The sequence below is a fragment of the Carassius gibelio genome, chromosome B18, assembly GCF_023724105.1.
Source record: "Carassius gibelio isolate Cgi1373 ecotype wild population from Czech Republic chromosome B18, carGib1.2-hapl.c, whole genome shotgun sequence".
Lineage (NCBI taxonomy): Eukaryota > Metazoa > Chordata > Actinopteri > Cypriniformes > Cyprinidae > Carassius > Carassius gibelio.
In genome coordinates this window covers 8,311,031-8,332,128 of record NC_068413.1, presented here as the reverse complement: position 1 = coordinate 8,332,128, position 21,098 = coordinate 8,311,031, and the positions used below count along the sequence as shown (strand labels likewise).

General features: G+C 38.1%; 3 protein-coding genes and 1 long non-coding RNA gene across 6 annotated transcripts; 3 read left to right on the top strand and 1 right to left on the bottom strand.

Annotated features, from left to right (window-relative positions):
* Positions 1-245: 245 nt before the first annotated feature.
* mt2 (metallothionein 2) lies at positions 246-1,022 on the bottom strand. The gene is made up of 3 exons (XM_052583010.1): positions 872-1,022; positions 692-757; positions 246-617 (listed from the first exon to the last, which is right to left on the bottom strand). Exons 1-3 carry the CDS (start codon positions 894-896, stop codon positions 526-528), a joined length of 183 nt encoding a protein of 60 aa, XP_052438970.1. The 5' UTR covers positions 897-1,022; the 3' UTR covers positions 246-525.
* A 23-nt stretch (positions 1,023-1,045) lies between these two features.
* LOC127977846 (uncharacterized) lies at positions 1,046-1,924 on the top strand. Of its 2 annotated transcripts, none has more exons than XR_008158373.1 (2): positions 1,046-1,162; positions 1,580-1,924. It is a non-coding gene; the product is annotated as an uncharacterized LOC127977846 (long non-coding RNA). The 2 variants fall into 2 exon arrangements; XR_008158374.1 differs by lacking the exon at positions 1,046-1,162 and adding an exon at positions 1,164-1,279.
* A 660-nt stretch (positions 1,925-2,584) lies between these two features.
* Positions 2,585-16,942, top strand: bbs2 (Bardet-Biedl syndrome 2). Of its 2 annotated transcripts, XM_052583004.1 has the most exons (19): positions 2,585-3,575; positions 9,253-9,409; positions 12,254-12,399; positions 12,635-12,862; positions 13,053-13,178; positions 13,261-13,323; positions 13,436-13,513; positions 13,618-13,722; positions 13,912-13,998; positions 14,081-14,216; positions 14,294-14,433; positions 14,519-14,657; positions 15,042-15,213; positions 15,384-15,513; positions 15,609-15,728; positions 15,831-15,968; positions 16,047-16,159; positions 16,241-16,389; positions 16,519-16,942. In XM_052583004.1, the coding sequence occupies exons 3-19, from the start codon at positions 12,283-12,285 to the stop codon at positions 16,623-16,625; spliced, it is 2,148 nt and encodes a 715-aa protein (XP_052438964.1). In that variant the 5' UTR covers positions 2,585-3,575; positions 9,253-9,409; positions 12,254-12,282; the 3' UTR covers positions 16,626-16,942. The 2 variants fall into 2 exon arrangements, with proteins under 2 accessions (XP_052438964.1, XP_052438963.1); XM_052583003.1 differs by lacking the exon at positions 9,253-9,409 and having other exon boundaries at positions 2,586-3,575.
* A 137-nt stretch (positions 16,943-17,079) lies between these two features.
* Positions 17,080-20,134, top strand: b3gnt9 (UDP-GlcNAc:betaGal beta-1,3-N-acetylglucosaminyltransferase 9). Its single transcript, XM_052583005.1, has 3 exons — positions 17,080-17,420; positions 18,419-18,509; positions 18,642-20,134. The coding sequence occupies exon 3, from the start codon at positions 18,739-18,741 to the stop codon at positions 20,092-20,094; it is 1,356 nt and encodes a 451-aa protein (XP_052438965.1). The 5' UTR covers positions 17,080-17,420; positions 18,419-18,509; positions 18,642-18,738; the 3' UTR covers positions 20,095-20,134.
* Positions 20,135-21,098: the final 964 nt, after the last annotated feature.

The following is a 21,098-nucleotide window of genomic DNA, read 5'->3' as shown; positions in this document are numbered from 1 at the left end:
ACTAATCGTTATGAAGTCAGTAAGAAACAAGGAGAGCTTTATACATTTAGCTCTGCATTTATTGAATGCATGCAACTTATGTATTGTACTCGATCATTATTAAACTCAGATTTTAACATTTTGTCCTTTATAAATAGACTTGCACTACGAAAATAGCACGTTGCAAGAGCCAACTCTCCAAGTTGAAACTTCCATGGACAGTACAAATACCAAACAGATGTGAAATGAAGCACCACACCAATAACTGCTGACAGTTATATTTTATAGACAAATACATTGCAGAAACTTACAGTGGTGTAAATGAAGAACAGATATCGTGTGAAAGTCTTATTCGTAGCAGTACATGGTTTCTCTTTAGCCTTTGTTAATAGATTTCGCAACATGAAACAGTTAAGACTTGAGAACAGGAGGCCATTTATCATCATCATCATCTTGTAAAAAGACAACATTCATGCGATGCAAAAACGAAGACGCTCAGCCCAGACGAACAAGTTCACACTGTAACAAAGCATCACGTTGACCTCGTCACTGACAGCAGCTGGAGCCGCAGGAATTGCCCTTACACACGCATCCAGAGGCGCACTTGCTGCATCCAGACGGGCAGCAGGGACAGCAGCCTGTGAGAAAGAGGAGTTAGTCACCCGACGGATTTAAAAAATAAATAAATGTAAAAAAAAGTTAAATTACGTACTCTTCTTGCATGTTTTACACTGGCAATTAGTGCACTTGCAGGTGGCACCACAGTTGCAAGCTCCAGCTACACACACAAGACAAATAAAAATTGCATGTTTGACAATGACACATCGAGAAATAGGTACGTGGATTTCCAAAAACTAAACTTCATTGTAAAATCAACTTCTAAAACACTTACTCTTGGCGCAATCGCAAGGATCCATTTTTCTTCAAGAGTACCCTAAAGAGTCCGAAAGTTCCTTAGAAGTCTGGCTTCACTCGGTTTGCGAACGGGTTGATGTAGAAGATACCAGAGTACTGAGCGTGAGCTTCTTTTATACAGCTCTGACTGCACACAGTCTCTGACACAGACCGAGCGCAAAAGCCCGCCCGCTCCAGCCTGCACACGGTGACGCGTTAATCAAAAAACTGGCTGCAAACTATCAAACAATCAAGAGTTACCAGTCCCACCCTGATTCACATCTATGTGGTATTTATAAGATTATATAACTACCAGTTCCACTCCGCGGGGTGAATATTGATTGCAGAGTGTTTATGTGTTTAGAGAATTCGATGTTTATGTATGTTATTTTCTTATTTGTGAAGTGTAAGTTAAACTTCTTTTTAATATCAACTAAGAAACTATTTTGTTAGAATCAAAGAGAACTATAAAAGAACATACTTTGTCATACTTTATCAGCTTTTGAGCTTCTTTTTTGTTTTAGATATGTTTTAAGAAGGTATGATACTACAATACTAAATAGTTATGCTTAAATACGTGTTTATTTTAATAAGTTATCATTTAAGCAGAAAAGGCCCATCGAGGGCGTCTTTAGAAGATGTTCGCGGAGAGGCAAATTTAGAATTTTTGAAGGCTTTATTCTCTAATGTAATTGTTTGTCAACAGTTTGTCACTTTTGCACACGGCTAAACTAACTGTGACGTGTCTGTGTGAAAATGCACGTGCTCCCCCTGTCTGCACTCGGCGAGGATGCTGGCAAGACGACAGTAAACAGAAGATTTGATTTGCACTCGCTGTTGACCGGGAGTATTTTTCCATTACCCATCACTTCATTATAACTGAGAAGTAACGAGTGCAGAGTCTCTTTGGGTTTTGGGGGTGAAGATCGTTCAAGCATTAAAATGCCAAACAAACGCGCATTCAGAGCACAGCTATGCTCACACAAGTGGACGTTTAATTTTCTGTGAAATAGCCTACCTTTCTTAATAAATAATGTGTCATTTATAATGATTTGTTATATCCAGTGTTGAGTACGTTCAAAATGTAGCTAGCCAAACATCCACTGTACCGAAAAGGAACATAAATATACGAAATGTAATTTAAAAAGGAATGCATATATAAATTATATTTTCGTTAAAATGTTATTAAATACCCTCTACAAAAATAAATAAATAATTCACGAACCAGACATTGATAGAACAGAAAAATTATTCAACACAATGCTTTATTGCTGAAATTTAAGGTAGCTAGTACTGTAAATTAAGTTAATTTACCTCAGTACTGGTCTAGGCTAATTAAACTAACTATACAATTTTATAATCTGTCATTGAATTTTGGTAACCAATATTGGCCTTCAAGGCATGCAATAATAATAATAATACTAATAAAGCTTAGTTTTCGAAATATCTTTCTTTACCTTCCACAGCAGAAGAGTATTCATTCTTGGGAGAACTAAACCATAGGATCAGAAGCAGGAAAGTGACTTTGAATGGACTTTTATTTACATTCGACAGGAACCATTTCACATTTCCACCATTCCATTTGAAAGATTACTTTAGAAATAAGTTACAGATTACGAGTTACCTTATTAAAAATGTAATAAGTAATGTAACTATTCAGGTAACCTTTATTAAAGTAATGTAACTGATTACATCTGATTACATTTTGATTACTTTTCTAAAGTTCTAACAAATGTTCTCAGTTAATTATTTTGAAAATTTAAACAAGGCAGTTTTAACCTTACTGTAGGACTCAACTCTAAATACTGTTAGACCTTCTAACTTTATTTTTTTTTAAAGTAATTTTAAAAGCTCAACCACCAAAAAAGAAATCTGACTTTAAAACTTATTTTTACTCCGAGATCATTCTGAGGTTAAAAACTTTTTTAAAGTAATAAGATATAGTTTAATACCTATGATACTGTTTTTGAAATCAAAGATTTGCATAGCTACAGTATATAGGGAAGCACTGGCATCTAACATTGATTTGGAGAAAAAATAAGGTTAATCTTGAAAAAATAATGCCTATAACGTTACATAAATCCTAATTGGAAATAAAATCAGTTAACAAATAAGCATGTGTCCTATACTGTGCCTAAACTCCTGCGACATTGGTGTCTCATATTTTATAACAGTCAGTGCAGTTTGGGAAATAAATCAATAAAATCTGTAGCTATGTGTGTGAAAAAAGAATTCAGGTGTAACCCCCTTTGTAATCGTTAACATTTTCATAAGCAACTGTAATTTAATGACAGTTTTTTTTTACCCAGTGACTGTAACAGATTACAGTTAAATGTATTTTGTAGTTCCATTACATGCAACAGGTTACTCCCCAACACTGACGGCGATGTCTATGAATGTTTTTAAAATTCCAGTCTTTTCTCATTTGCTGAACAAATCCTTCTACAACAAATATGCTTGACAAAACTACTAACTACATAATTACAAATATGATTCGAGTAGTTCTTTCTTCATCTCAGACTGTCAGCTTTTATTAAAGCCGTTCTGTTAAGTTCTCAAACCAAACCAGGACCCCTGCGCGTGCTCACTGCACATCCTGAAAAAAACTACAACAATCCTTTCCAAGTTACAGGCATCAGTCTGTCCTGCTGGTAACAGGCTGAATAACGTTACACCGGACAGGGAACAAGCTAGCGGCTGCGGTGAGACAATTTTCCATTATTTATCATGTAAGTTAACTCATAAGGTCATTACAGTAATGCAATATCAATACGTACATATTCTGTGTAGCTACGCAGAGTTAGCAGCCCTAGCCAGCGAGAATACACTGAGCTGCATGTAGCATGAATCTGGCTAACACATTGATAGCATCTAAATTCTTCGTTTTAAATCCAAACGGCGTGGCATAGTTTATATGTTAAAGTAGAAAAACAAAGTAAATTAATAATAATAATAATAAAACTGGTCAGCAGACGAGTAAACTAAAAGGATTAGCAAGAATAGCATGCTAGCAACAGTGGCTTAATGCCGTGACAAGCTGCCTATTGTTGCTAGGCAACGGGAGCCCCATAGGGCGAGAAGCACAGTAAGCTGTTTATTCAGATGAGGCAGTTTAGGCTAGTGACAATGCCCCTGAATTTTCGAGATACCCCTACCGGAGGTAGAACTAAACCCAACAATGTTTTTCTTCATCTCTAAGGTCTCCCATATATGAAATGGATTCTTGGCTAAAAATATTTTACTGCTAAGATTGTTAAATTAACAGATATTGTTATACACCACAAAACCAATAAAGGACTAAAATATAGCCTGTCCGTATGGGAGTTAAGGCATATAAACTAATGCAGATCAATCACACAAGCTCTGAGAGCTTTGAAACTTGACATGTTTGTAGTCAGGAAGTTGATTTAACTACTAGAAAAGACTGGATGTGAATATCTTGATGTATGGAATAAATAGACACATGTAAACACATATCTAAAATAAGCGGACATGCACAAATTTAATATCTATGCAGAATGTTTTCATTTACTTTGTGCTTGCTTTGCCTGGCATTATCATAGAAACACATATGATGGCTTGTTGGAAAGGTGGGGTTGTGCTGAATCCAGCAATACCAAATATGTAAATATATGATAAAAGAGAAGTGTTCTGTCACTCAATGTATGAGGTGTCCAAAATGAATGAAAATGGAACACTGACATAATTGAGTCCAAACCCATTCATTATCAGTGGTGATGAGAATGTTGAGAAATTCAAATATAAGAGACATCAAAAAATATTTAATATGGCACCTTGTACTATATGGAAACAAAGATTGAAATCGAAAAAGATAACACCTTACCATAGCACAAACAGGAGACCAGGAGTTTTAACTTTATGAACTTTTTAATGAAACTATAACTTAACTTCACACAATACAACTTAAATTACTGTCTTAAATAAAGCAAATGGCAATCTAACTAAAGAAACAAACACTCTTTGGGGAAATGAGCCCTGTCTTCTCAGGCTGTTTAGTTTATTTTCTAGCAGCAACCATTTGGAACATCAACTTCTTTTGGGAACCGTTGGAGAAGGGTCTGGCTGCAGACTTGCACTTGCACTCTCAGACACTGCTTCTGCTAGCAAGGCCACTTGAAGTCTTTATTTTTTATTTTGTTCTATTTATTGATAACTTTTTGTTTGAATTTCCCAACATTTTATAACAGTTGCCATGTGGCAAAGACAAGAAAAAATAAACTAAATTACAATGTCAATTGCAATCGCTACTTGCACTCTCCGCTACCTGTGACATCACTTGCAACCAACACAAATCATGCATGTTGCCACTGGAGACAAGACGCTGTGGTTGTGATTAAACAATTAAAACTAATTTAGTACTATAACGTACAGGGTCCTGCAAGAAAAAGACAAGCACAGACCTTGGCCACAGAACAGCAGAATATGAACGCAATGCACAAAGTCTTTCGTTAAGCGTTTTCCTCCTGTAGAAAAAAACTAACACTTAATATGGCATAATGTATTCAGACACATTAAGTTCAATTAAAAGATCAAATTCGATATATAGTTATTATTCAATGTACTGCAAGTCAAGCAGATGGCTATGAACACAATGTGCAAACTTTGTCCTCCCATACAATAACGCTTAATGTGGCCTAATAACAGACTAAGATGATAAAGACAATTTTGTAGGCCTAGGCTATATGTCTTGTTGTTGACTCTAAGTATATACAGACCAGCAAATATGAACGGCATTATGCATTAAGTGATTTTAAAGGATCAACTCCGTACAGGCAAGCAGACGAGTACAGAACGCAGTGCGTTAAATTGTACATTAAACATTTTCCTCCTATAGAAAATCATTATAAATAAAACACATAATGTAGGTTAATGGACAAAGACAGTGATATAAACAAGTTGTAGACAGTTTATTCTATATGGAAAAATGCTTCATGTGAAACTTTGCGTGTTGCGTTTATTCTGGGCTCACCTGCTTGCCTGTACATATTAGTTATGTATTTTAATAAAGTAGAGAAGCATGAGTTTGGCCTTTCTCATCTATGTCCATTATGCCACATTTTGCGGTATGTGAGGAAAATACTATATACATATTCCTTATATTAATGAACTGTACATTTAATTTGATATTTTAATAGCATCTTAATATATTAAGCCATGTTAAGTGTTTTTTTTCTACGCTTAGCTAGAGACTTTGTGCAAATGTTCATATTCTGGTGTTCTGGCCATGGATTTGCCGATCTTGTCTTTTTCTTGCAGGACCCTGTACGTTATAGTACTAAATTAGTTTTAATCGTTTAATCACCACCACAGCGTCTTGTCTCCATTGGCAACATGCACGATTTGTGTTGATTGCAAGTGATGTCACAGGTAGCGGAGAGTTCAAGTAGCAATTGCAAGTGACATTGTAATTTAGTTTCTTTTTTCTTGTCTTCACAACCTGGCTTTATAAAATGTTGGGAAATTCAAACGAAAAGTAATAAAAAAAATAAACAAAATAAAAAATAAAGACTGCAAGTGATGTCACTAGCGGAAGTACAAATGTCTGAGTGTGCAAGTCTGAGAGTGCAAGTGAAAGCCTGCAGCCAGACCCTCTTGAAACATTTTGGGGTCAACCCCCCATGATGTTACAACTGCAACACACCACTCATCCACATTGTCACCAGTGACAAAGTGGGTCATATTTGGACAGTCAGGGCAAGAGCAAAACCCTGTGCAGGTCAAGCCCACAGAAAGACACTGGCATTTGGTGGCATTGGTGCAGTTTCCATCTTTACAGTAGAGGTGGGTGAGGTCTCTAACTCCTTTAGGTGCTGGTGCCTTTTGGAACATCACAGATTAAATGCAGCCACCTTCTCTGAGCCTCCATCCTCTACCAACTGGGTTCCAGAGAAGAGGTTTGGCCAGGTGGCTGTGACGCCACACTACTGTTTGGTACACGGCTCTCAGCACATGTTGCTGGAAGCCATCTTCTGTTGGGGGTAGATTTGCTGCTGACACCTCAGCTCATCCAGGTTGGTGCTAGGATGCCCATCTTGGTGCCTCTTCTTTGTCTTTCAAGATCTTTGATTGAGTGTTGGTGGTAATATCTATCAAAAACTATAACGACACAGCTGTGACCTTCTTTTCCCATTAAAGTTGCGATCTTTTTCCAGACACACTCACCCAGGTCATTGAACGTTTGAAAGGCTGAATCATTGAGCATTTGAAGAAGATCCATGCCATCAATGATATATGCTGATGGTTCTTTTACACTTGGCAGCTGCTGTTGTCTTCTTTATGCTTCCATCATCAAAAAACAAAGAGGGTGGGACAAAATCATGTTTAATCTGAGATACGAGATTTTTATGACTTGGGAGCGGGGAGATACGAGGTTATGCACTCATTGATAAGAATGATACAGACACAGACGTCGCTGCTGCCAGCAGTGTTCATCAAAGTCTGCGGTCGTGTCGGGCCTTTTGACAAGAGATAAGGCTTTAAGGGGTAACTAAACCCCTGGTCAGAGCCTGACTCCACCCACTGGCAATATTTGAAAAATGCTGAAAAGTGGGCAGAGCACAGCGGAGATAGAGGGGACAAACCAAGGGCAGGGCTGAGCCGGTGGGGCGTGAACCTGAGACCCTCAGTGACAGATTAATTGACAGCTGCTGTTAGAGTCGCTAAAATGGAGAGTGACTCTAGTGACGCAAGTAGTTTTGCAACAGAGCGTTCATTTGAAGAAGAGGACTTTTCTCCCCCACCTTCACCTGAAGTGGAGGATGTCGAGGTGTCTGAGGACACAGGGCCAGGGCCTGAGCCATATCAATTCAAGCCACTGGCTCAAACTGCGGTCTTAACTCCCGGATTCTGATAGGCATCCGATGATGCTAGCGAAGCAGCCGTGCAAGAGAGAATGGGGCCAGTCTCCGAGTAAGGCACTGCGTCGCTTTTCAGCGTGAGCTGTGTGGAGCATTACAGCTGTGTGGAGCATTACCGAAGCATTACAGCTATGGATTTTTAACAAAACAAGCCTACTCAAATGTATCTAACCTAACGATTTTCATTCGTTATTGTAAGAAATGAAAAAGAGTTATGCAAAGATAGGCTTACTTGGCGCCAGTAGACAGACCTTTTTTCTCCCATAAATAAAACCTGTTGGCCTACTTGGGGCATTTTACATGCACAGTGCCAACTTTGAGTCAGTAAAATAATAATAAAAACAATAATTTAATGCTGGTATCCAAAACATTTAATTCAATACAAGTAGAATTAGAAATTAGATACATTTTAAAACTTCAATGCACATGTATAATAAGCCTAGTAATAATAACCCTAGTACTATCGATCATAACATACTTCTACTGAGACTGGAAAACTGGGTTGGGCTTTCTGGGATGGTACTCAAATGGTTCAGGTCATACTTAGAAGGGAGAGGCTATTATGTGAGTCTAGGAGAGCATAAGTCTTAGTGGACGTCCATGATATGTGGAGTGCCACAAGCGTCAATTCTTGCACCGCTCTTGTTTAGCCTGTATATGCTTCCACTAAGTCAAATAATGAGAAAGAACCAAATTGCCTATCACAGATATGCTGATGATACCCAAATTTACCTAGCCATATCTCCAAATTACTACAGCCCAATAGGAGGATCTTTGATGACATCTTTGTACGCATACGCGAGTGGTTGTGTGGCAACAAAACAAACAGTATGGCAGGCTGTAAAGACGCAACGAGCACTTTCAAGTGAGTTAAGGCCCGTTCACACCAAGCACGATAACTATAAAGATAACTATAAAGATAACGATATTAGCGTCCACACCAGCGAACGATATTGTCTGTGTATTTGAAGCGGACGCGGCACGTCTGCTGCTTTAAATTCTCGAGCTCATTACAGCAGGATTGATTCTGATTGGTTGGCAATGTTTTATCGTTCATCAGGTGGAAAAATCGTTCTGAAAGTGATTCCAACGATATCGTTTCTTTATCGTTATAGTTATGGTGTGGACTCTGATATTCTTTAATATTGAGAACGATTTTTAGAACTATATCTTTATCGTTATCTTTATAGTTATCGTGCTTGGTGTGAACGGGCCTTTAGCGGGCAAAATCCTCAATATATAAGCACTTTAACATCTGAAGACCGGAGGAGGTTTGGAGAGAAGCTCAAAATTTGTATTGGTGACAAAATCGAAGCTATTCAAAGCCCATATGAGATCTGGGATGACAAAAAACGTTGGTCCGACTCGCCCGTGTCTTGGCCACGAATCTGCTGGGGAGACATTTATTCTTATTTAATAGAAACCCCTGGACCCTTTACTCATGAAAGATTAAAGGCTTTCAAAAGTCTGAAGGCCTATGATTATTTTGTTTCTTGAACAGTTGGGCCAGTCTTTTCTGCCAAGCAGAAAGCAGTGATCGTGCTAAAAGCAGAGGTTAGACCTGGCCAAGCAGAGTCACAGCATGATTCGCATCTCCCGTGGGTGTTCGACAAAGAGAACGGCGAAATAATCACTGCTCACTGCGACTGCAAATCCGGGTAAGTCTTCATTGATCAGTGTTCTTATTTACTTATTTATTTACTGAAAATGTAGTGACTGTTGTACCAATTCAATTGTTTTCAGTGTGAGACTTTCAATGGCGTCTGTACTAATGGTGAAAAATTGTATATCACAGCTTACACATTTCTCCTTCTTTCAAATCCAGTCTTGGAGAAACATGCAGTCGTGTAGCAGCTTTAATGTTTAAAGTAGAAGCAGCTGTCAGGATAGGACTTACAAATGTTGCATGTACTAGTGAGGCTTGCAGCAAAGCAGAGCTACAGAATGATGTGAGGAACATAGTCTGGGTGCTGTGGATTGCGGTTTGGGACACCTGAATCAGAAAGCGAAAACATATGACTCGGTTGATTTGACTCAGTTTTATTTATTGTTATTCAATCTTCTATAAATACATAGTCACTAAGACTTACCATGAACAAAATGTGCCTCACAAACTCGTTCAGAAGCTGCAGGCTTTCTTCGGAACGTCCAGGTTCAATCAATTGCACGCAACCATTTCTTTCATTTTTCTCTATCCTTTTCGGAGGGAATTCGAAAAAACTTTTTATCAGGCCCCCAACTAACCGTACAATCGACCACACAGCAAGAGTGAACCATCCTCTTCTCTAAATCCTCCTCCAAACGTGCAAAACAATCAAATTACAGGTATCTAGCGGTGTTTCCTGCCACACGATTCCCATGATGCAACGCGACAAACATAAACAATGACGTCACAAAAGATCCGCCTATTGACTCCCTCTGCCAATGCATTGATAAAATTAATAGTTGGATGTGCCAGAGCTTTCTTCAGCTAAACAAGGAAAAAACTGAAGTCATTGCATTTGGAAACAAACATGAAGTGTTCAAGGTGAATGCATACCTTGACTCTAGGGGTCAAACAACTAAAAATCATGTCAGGAATCTTGGTGTGATTCTGGAGACCGGTCTGAGTTTCAGTAGTCATGTCAAAGCAGTAGCTAAATCAGCATACTATCATCTCAAAAACATTGCAAGAATTAGAGGTTTTGTTTCCAGCCAAGACATGGAGAAACTTGTTCATGCCTTTATCACCAGCAGGGTGGACTATTGTAATGGGCTCCTCACCGGCCTTCCCAAAAAGACCATTAGACAGCTGCAGCTCATCCAGAACACTGCTGCCAGGATTCTGACTAGAACCAGAAAATCGGAGCATATCACACCAGTCCTCAGGTCCTTACACTGGCTTCCAGTTACATTTAGGATTGATTTTAAAGTACTTTTACTCGTATATAAGTCACTAAATGGACTAGGACTGAAATATATTGCAGATATGTTCACTGAATATAAACCTAACAGAGCACTCAGATCACTAGGATCAAGTCAGTTAGAAATACCAAGGGTTCACACAAAACAAGGGTTTAGTATAGTATACTGTGCCTTATGAAATGTATTATTAGTAAATGTATCATAAATATAGATCAGCACTTACCTAATGTAAGTTACTTTGCAGTAACCATGAATTTGTCAACATTCTTCTCACCACTGATAATGTGATTTGGACTTGAGGCTATTTTGTCCAGTGTTCTTTCATTTTGGCCACCTCATACATTGAGTGACAGAACACTTCTCTTTTATTATATATTTACATATTAATAATTTAAGTTGTGTTGTGTGAAGTTAAGTTATAGTTTTATTAAAAAGTTCAAACTCCTGGTCTCCTGTTTGTGCTATGGTAAGGTGTTATCTTTCGATTTCCATATAGTACAAGGTGCCATATTAAATATTTTTTGATGTCTCTTATATTTGAATTTCTCAACATTCTCCTCACCACTGATAATGAATGGGTTTGGACTCAATTATGTCAGTGTTCCATTTTCATTCATTTTGGACACCTCATACATTGAGTGACAGAACACTTCTCTTTTATCATATATTTACATATTTGGTATTGCTGGATTCAGCACAACCCCACCTTTCCAACAAGCCATCATATGTGTTTCTTTGATAATGCCAGGCAAAGCAAGCACAAAGTAAATGAAAACATTCTGCATAGATATTAAATTTGTGCATGTCCGCTTATTTTAGATATGTGTTTACATGTGTCTATTTATTCCATACATCAAGATATTCACATCCAGTCTTTTCTAGTAGTTAAATCAACTTCCTGACTACAAACATGTCAAGTTTCAAAGCTCTCAGAGCTTGTGTGATTGATCTGCATTAGTTTATATGCCTTAACTCCCATACGGACAGGCTATATTTTAGTCCTTTATTGGTTTTGTGGTGTATAACAATATCTGTTAATTTAACAATCTTAGCAGTAAAATATTTTTAGCCAAGAATCCATTTCATATATGGGAGACCTTAGAGATGAAGAAAAACATTGTTGGGTTTAGTTCTACCTCCGGTAGGGGTATCTCGAAAACTAAAGCACTTTTTGACCATTTGTCACTAGCCTAGTTAGTTGGGCTACAGAAATCACTACTGAAGCCTGAATAAAGTCTGCTGGTTGGATGTCTCATCCTGCTTTACACAGATGGACTTTTTAAATAAATTTTATATGCATTCTTATTATGCAAATTATTATTTATATATTTCTTGGTTGATTTGACAGTGTTGGGAAGCAGATGCTCTAATTTATGCTACTTGCTAATAGCCCATTTGAAGCACTTGTCCCTGGTTAGGCTTATATATATAATTGGCTTATATATATATATATATATATATATATATATATATATATATATATATATATATATATATATATATATATAATGTAGGAGAGAGTTTATTGTGATTTTCTAGTGTGTGCTGTGAATGTTCACCTAGCCATTGTTTTAAAATCTGTTTATTTTTTTCAAAAGATTTTAATTTTTTGTTGAGCCGTGCCACCATGTTAGTGCCCATCTTCACCCTTAAACTGAACCATAAAATTAACCCTCGCATGGTTGCCATTGGAAAATATGATGGGATACACCCATGCCTCACAGCCGCCACGCAAGCAGGGAAGGTAAGTTCTGAAAATGTTATATATATATATATATATATATATATATATATATATATATATATATATAGTTGTGAAATATAAACTAATAATTGTCAATACAAAAATTCAGAGATACATAAATCAAAATCTTTTTTTTTTTCGTGGCCAAAACAAGCTTCCATAGTGTCTTCTACATATTTATCTATTTGTGTGTTTCCATACATTATTATCAAGTCTAACTTCTAAACCTATGCAGGTTTTTATCCATAACCCTCACACTCGAGGCCAGAGGCCAGCAGCCCAGCGGCTGAGTCAGAGTACCCAGGACTCAGATATCTCACTCCTCAATATCAACCAGGCTGTGAGCTGTCTGACGGCTGGTACTCTGGGGCCCAAAACCACAGGACACACGCTACTCGTTGGCTCTCAAACCAACCTGTTGGCCTACGACGTTCATGACAACACTGACATCTTCTACAAGGAGGTAAGGCAAAGTTGATATGGCACGTCTCATATACAGTATACAGATACGTTTTTTTTATATGAAATCCTAAATTTAGAGTGGATTTCTTGGGTTACTTATCTCAGGAAATTAATAGATAGATTATATTTATGAGTGGTTCTTATCCAAGTAAGACTGAAGAAATGTTTGTTACATGCTTATTGTGTAACAGGTGACTGATGGGGCCAATGCCATTGTTCTGGGAAAACTAGGAGATATCCAGTCCCCCCTCGCCATCATTGGAGGAAATTGTGCTCTGCAAGGTTTTGACTTTGAGGGAAATGACCAGTTCTGGACAGTACGATCACTATACTTTCTGTTTTCAAAACATATTTGAAAAAAAAAGGATATTCATAGATATAACTTTTTTTTTTTTAAAGGTCACTGGGGATAATGTGCGATCACTTGTGCTTTGTGACTTCACTGCAGACGGCAAGAATGAAGTTAGGCATCATACTTTTCGCCTTTACTTAATAATGACAAAATACCTTTGTTTTGATTTTAAAATGCTGCTTTTATAAATTCACCTTTATATTTACATCACGTCTTTTCCAGCTTCTTGTTGGTTCAGAGGACTTTGACATCAGGGTGTTTAGAGAGGACGAACTAGTGACTGAAATGGCAGAAAATGAGGTATGGGTTATGAAAATAATCTGAGACAGAAGTTGGTTAATAATTGGGCCATTTTGGGGATTTTTTTTTTCTTATTTACAATTGTTACTTTCTGTTCCTTTCAGACAGTCACGTCCCTTTGTCACATGCACGGCAGCAGGTTTGGTTATGCTCTGGCCAATGGGACAGTCGGAGTGTATGACCGCACTGCCCGCTACTGGAGGATCAAGGTAGCTCATAGTGGTCCTTTCAAACTAAACCTAATATTATTTATTTTCTTCATTTTCATTGTGAGAGTTCTTGTAATTATGCTTTAAAACTCAGAAAATTAAAAGAAAAATCTAGGCGAGCATGATTATGCATAAACATAAATGAGTCAAAAATAAATTATATTCATATATTTTCTATTTTTCTCACAGTCTAAAAATCACGCTATGAGTATCCATGCCTTCGATCTTAACGCTGATGGTGTTGTTGAGCTCATTACTGGGTGGTCCAATGGAAAGGTCAGTCTTTTAGCATTGACACTCATATTTTCCTCTAAAAGGTTTTTGCAATACTGATCAAATGAGACGCTTCCCTGTCTAGATTGATGCTCGCAGTGATCGCACTGGTGAGGTGATCTTCAAGGATAATTTCTCATCCTCTGTGGCTGGGGTTGTTGAGGGAGACTACCGCATGGATGGACAGATCCAGCTTATATGCACCTCTGTGGAGGGCGAAGGTAAGGTGACAGAACTTAATCGTAAATGCATTTTGTCTTTGAAAATTGGCTCATCAAATGTACGTGTCATCCCACAGTACGTGGCTATCTGCCTGCAAGTAAGGAGATGAAGGGAAACCTAATGGATGCAAGTGTAGAACAAGACCTGATCAGGGAGCTGAGCCAACGTAAACAGAACTTGATGCTGGAATTACGAAACTATGAGGAAAATGCTAAGGTTATAACTGCTATAGTTAAAACATTTTGAATGGACATTGATGTTCCAGAGGCAGTTTTTGGTCAGTGAGATATGTTTGATTTAGGCTCTTCCTGGTGTTTCTGAGGGGGAATCTAAGATGGGAGTAATTCCAGCCAACACGCAGCTCCAGACAGCCTTGTCTGTACGAAGAGCTACAGAGAGCCAGAGAGCACACATAGAGCTCAACATCTCCACTCCAAATGGTACGGTTAAACCAACTTACTATCCAACACTATTCCCCCGCGCACTACAACTGATCTAATATAGTTTTTTAAATAAAAATGTATAGGCTATTCTAACCATGATTGAACTAAAATAAGGCAACAATTAACTTAACATAGTCAAAATATGACTAAAACAAGGAAACACATGTAAAAATATAATGACCAAGATTTCACACAAGTGAGGGAACAAATCAATAAAACATGGACACAATTTAACCGAAATGAGGAAACCGATTAGTCCAGTATGTCCACGGATTGAAATAAATGAATGAAATCTTAATTAATCATCACAGTATTTATGTCATGTGCTCCATAGACATAAAGCTTTAAATGATAGTGACATTTTTCTGTGCTGCCCTCCAGAAACCATCATTAGGGCCGTGCTGATATTTGCTGAAGGGATTTTTGAAGGCGAGAGTCATGTGGTTCATCCAAGTGCTCAAAATCTCTCCGGCTGTGTCCGTGTCCCCATCATTCCTCCAAAAGACATTCCAGTGGACCTTCACATTAAAGCCTTTGTGGGAGGGAAGACAAGGTACACACGTGGACTCATCATGATGATTGACATACTTCATTATATGGATAACATTTGGAGGATTCATTCTATGTCCAAACATGCTTGAAAATCAGCGGTTACTTTAAGTTTAAGATGAAGGTATCATAAATCGCTTCTCCTTTTTCTCTCTTCTTCCCCATTTACTACAGTACACAGTTCCACGTGTTTGAGATCACACGTCAGCTGCCTCGCTTCTCTATGTATGACCTTAACGTTGACCCCTCAGCCGTGCAACCCACAGGAAAAGTCACATTCAGTATCAATGACAGACCACAGAGGGTAAAAGGACACACTCATAATGGAACTGTGTTGCATGACATCACAAAAAAACAACAACTGTATATTGAATATGAGGCATATGTCTATGTCTGCAGGTGGTTATGTGGCTAAACCAGAACTTTCTGCTGGCCGAGGGCATAGACAGTCCAGATATTATATTCACTGCACTACGTGGAGGAGGTCTACTGAAAATCAACATGCAGCCTAGTGGAGAGGTACATTTAATGTGTGTGTGTGTGTGTGTGTGTGTGTGTGTATCTGTGAGCTCATTTCTCTTCATTTCTCACAAATCTCTTAACTTATTTTTGCCTCATCAGATCACCCTGAGAACAGATGACATTGATCTTGCAGGAGATCTGGTCCAGTCGCTTGCCTCTTTTCTGGCTATAGAAGACTTACAGGCTGATGCTGACTTTCCTATCTACTTCAAAGAGCTACGTGCCACTCTCATTGAGGTTAGAAATAGCAGCATCTTCATAAAGATTTAAAAAAAAAAAAAAACACTCTGTAAATAACCTTTTTGTTCAAATTAGGTGGATGAGTTTCACTCGGTGCATCAAAAGCTCACAGCAGCAATGGCAGATCATTCCAACTACATAAGAAACATGCTGGTGCAGGCAGAAGATGCCAGACTCATGGGTGATTGGTAAGCATCCTTAGATTGATTAATCAGTCCTCTCGCTTTCTCAGACGAATGTACACACATAAATTATACTGTTTTTTTTAGGAGAAACATGAAGAAACGCTACATTGAGCTTTATGACCTCAACAGAGATCTGATTAATGAATATAAAATCAGATCTAATAATCACAACGCCCTTCTTGCCCGACTAAAATCAGTTAACCAGGCCATACAAAGGGCAGGGAGACTGAGAGGTGAGCGGATTTTTCTAAGAAAAACACATCTGTGGTATTCATAGATTTCATATCACTCCATATCGGGACACGCTTTCCTGTGCTGTCTGTTATTTGTGCCAAATTTATTATATATTATCTATTTTTCAGTGGGAAAACCCAAAACTCAGGTTATCGCTGCCTGTCGGGATGCCATCAAGAACAACAACATCAATGCTCTTTTCAAGATCATGAAAGCAGGGACTGCCTCGTCCTGAGAAAATGACCTTCAAGCACAAAAGTCTGGAATATCAGACCACAGAGACCTCAAAACTGTCTTGACGTGCCCAGTATCCTTGTGGGAAATGAAAAAGGACTGCATGAGGGGATATATTTGGATTCCAGCCCTCATCTAACAGCAGTTTTGTGTTAAAGGAAAATAACTGGCCTGGTCTGTCAGTACTGTATAATCTTAAATTGATAGCCAAAAATACTGTAATTTGTGTACCAAGGCAGTGTGTGTGTGTGGGTAAAACTTGCTTGCTATTTTATCTGTATACAAGCAACTTCTGAATTAAATTATTATATAAATGTGTCTGTTTTCTTCCTCTGTGCTATCTTAGCATTGAAGCTGAAGTTAGTTTGTTTTCCATTACGGAGAACAGAAATGCGCAGCTATGGGACACGAGTCTACCAAATTTATAATTCTGGTGCGCGTTCCCGATCCCCTGTCCTCGCTCCCAAAAGCGTCTCCAGTTGCTGCGCTGGCATCTGGCGCGCGAGCGCATCAAACAATCTCGGAGGCGTCACGTGATCAACGAAAGAACTATTCTTTGAAAATGTGCATTTAGAAAAGTCCAGCGCTTATGACTGCTCTACAAATCCACCAAACATGGCTGATATGAAGAAAGGTTATGTATTTAGTAATGTAGCGCCTTTCAGCGAGCTGGAAAAGCTTTTCTGAAACATGCACACGCAATAGTGGATTGCAGCAGCTTTAATAGTGGAAGCAGATGTTTGGATCTGGTTGCATTCCTGTCTTGTCATTGCTCTGCTGGTACACCTTCAACTGGGTAAGTCTTGTAAATGAAAGAATGAGACTTTTTAAGACAGTTCTAAACGAGACTGAACACAAACATGTAATGCAAAATGAATGCACTTGAAAAAAACAAAAGCATGCGCTCTTTCATAACTGTATGCATGTTCATTTATTTGAAGTAGCCAAAAAGATTTTACCCAAAAGTGCACCCAAAAGTGTAATTATTTGTTTAAAGTTTAAATTTTAAATGTTTGAATTACACAAAATTGCATAAAATATGTTAATGTGGAGCCTCGTTTGTTTTTGAATGAATCTTTTAAGCGAACCATGCACAGATTCCTAAGAGTCGATGTTTTGAGTTTCGAGGCTCAAATAATGACCAATGTCGTTTGAACTGAACCAGATTTTGTTCATTCAAAGCGTGATGAAAGTCAGTTATAGAGCAATGCAGTACATGTGTTTATGTGTTGTAATTTATGTGTAAATAATGCTTTAAACTGTTTCAGGGGTGTTTTAGAATATTTATAGACAGGCAATTCTACTATGGTCTTTGGTCTTTTCTAGCGAATCGAATGACGATTCCATGACTCGACAAAAAAAGAAACTCGCCGCCTACTTGCGTGACGATGTTAATTTACAGAATGGAACGAATCAGAATTTCCAAGAGCAGTCTTTATCCTTAGACTGCAGTACAAATGTCTGACAAACTTAAAGGGATACATTTCAAAATAGCCTCTTACAATACTCGGAATCCCTCTAGATCATTTAGGAGAGTATTTGAGGAATGAAGCATTAAACATAAAGAGGTATTTTGTGATTGAACTTTGTTGTGATAGGCTTCATTTTAAAACTGACTGAGAACTTTGGAAGCAACCTTTCTGTGGATTTCACACATGCAAGAGACACCAGTTTAAGCTCTTTCAACAGTATCAAAAATGATTTTACTTTGAAGTGTCAGAAAATAATTGTAAGTTTATCACAGATGTCAGATGTGAATCCTTTGATAAATTGTTTGCATATCCTGTTTCACAGAAGTATGCGGTCCTGGCTTTATATGGAGCATAACTTTGGTCAAGTAATATCCTGTTTCTCCTGTTGTTTCGTGACATCCAGGATGACTGTGGTAAGTCTCACACACACATATCTTACACTAAAGAAAACTGACTTTAATGACTGCAAATTTTATTTAAAAATATACATTTTAAGGTTTTATTTTTAGGAGGAAAAACTAATGCTGTTCATTTATTTTGTACAGAATTTACTATGACTGTGAGAAAATCCAAATACTTTGGGAAGAGTATGAGACTTCAACAGAATTTCTTTGGAAGAATAACACTGAAACCTGTCACACCATGAGAAGGGTCTATATAAAGGGAGATGTTCTTTGTTCCTTGATTCTGCTGGTGCTTCTGTTAATGCTGTTATATGCACATCAAAGAATAACGCCTGTATGGGGGACTTTGCACATTGAACAGGGGTCCACCTGGTCGAGACCCCTTCTCAGTGGAGCATCGATGGGACATCAAACAAAGCCAGACCCTTCAAAATATCCAGTCATACCTCCTTGCAAACCTGAGGTTCAGATCAAGCCTAAAGCACAAGGACAATCAAAGATAAAATCTCAAAAAGCACGTAGCAAAGCAAAGTCTAAATTTCACCAGCCCTCAACAACAGCAAGTCTGCAACCAACACATGCTTCCTTTGATTTTGACGATTACCTTCAAAAGAAAGACCAACGGGACTTCAAACTGCTAATTGATCAACCAACAAAGTGTTCTGGACCACAAGGAGCCCCTTACATGCTGATCGCCATAAAATCAGTAGCAATGGACTTCGACAAACGTCAGGTTGTTCGACGCACATGGGGACAAGAAGCTGAGTCCCAGAAAAACATGAATGTCAAGAGGGTTTTTCTTCTTGGTGTGCCCCAAAATCAAACAGCGCTTCCATTATGGGACAAACTGTTGGAATACGAAAGTCTGACTTTTAGCGATATCCTCCTATGGGACTTTGAAGACACTTTCTTCAACTTGACACTAAAAGAAATCCACTTCCTACAATGGATCAATGTGAGCTGTCCCAAAGTGAAGTTTATTTTTAAGGGTGATGCAGATGTTTATGTGAACATTGACAATATCCTGGAGATGCTTGAGGGTCAAGAGATCAGTAAGGATCTTTTTGTTGGCGACATCATCGTCAATGCCAAACCAATACGCAGACGCAACAGTAAGTACTTTGTCCCAGAGTTTATTTATGGCCAAGGGATCTACCCATCTTATGCGGGTGGAGGCGGCTTTGTCATGTCAGGACATACCGCACTGAAGCTCCACCTCGCCTGCCAAGAGGTGGAACTCTTCCCCATTGATGATGTGTTCCTAGGCATGTGTCTACTGAGGATCAGCCTTCAGCCGACTCGTCACGAGGGCTTCCGCACCTTTGGAATCATAAGACCGTCTGCTGCACCCCACCTCCAGGTCTTCGACCCCTGCTTCTACAGAGAGCTGATGGTGGTGCACAGCTTGACGGTCCCACAGATCTGGCTCATGTGGAACCTTCTTCATGACCCTAACCTTCAGTGTCATCGCAGTCAGGATCCCACCGTTTTTCCCTTTCAGTGGAGCAACAAGATTGGGAAGACGGATGAGAATAAGGCAAAGGAGAAGCTTAGGAACAACGACTATGGGATGAAAGTGTTTGTGGAACATTAAAGATAATGAATGTACCTTGAAAATAAAACATCAAACCATGGCTGTGAGAAAATCCCTTCACCTCATTTTGATATAGTTAAATCATGGCCTTGTTTAAACTAAATTGAGGTTAGTACAAAATGGCCACATTTTCACTAAAACGAAATAACAATTAATCACAAATTATTAAGCTGTGGGAACAAATTCTTAAATTGTAACTACGTTTTATTCAGTTGTTCCTTTATTTTAGTTCAATCGTGACCTCAGTTTAACAATAACAATGAGGCAATGGATTAGTACAACTTGGCCATGATTTATCTAAAATCAAGGAATGAGTTGTTGGAACTATTTCTTTATTCATGGCCAAAATATATAGTTTTTCCCTGCATATCTTATGCGGACTTCCTTATATGATTAAAGACTGCTCTTTTCTATACAAAGTGTTGTCTAATGGTCCTTAATGGCCATACTCTAAAAAGTGATTTGTTTATCACCTCTTATGCTATATTCCATGTTATTTGAAGCAATAAAGTAGCTTTGTGTGAGACGTTTAAGATCTCCTTCAAGCCGGAAATTGGAAGTGATCTGTGTTAACACACGCAATAGCTGAATGTATATGAACATTTCAGGTTTGGAACAGCATGAAGATGAGTAAATGATTATTTTAGGGTGAACTATCCATCTAAAAGAAAAATGCAAAATGAAAGAAAAATAAAACTTGCAAAAGTTCTGTAGATGGTTCTTTAAAAATTTACAAATAGTTTCACAGCTGTATCATTCACACAAACTATTCCTCTGTTACTGTAGACTTCAGCAAAATGATAAAGATGTTGTTGTATAATAATCACAAGGGAATCTGAAACATTTTGTGTGCATGTTATGTTTATATTCTCATGCAAAAAAGTATTGGGTTATGTGTCATAGAACAGACTATTACTGTATATACTCTTCATTAGAAAAATGGCACTATTTTCAAACTGAACCATTTTTCTTTGATTATTGTGCTGTATTGTTTTGGATGATCT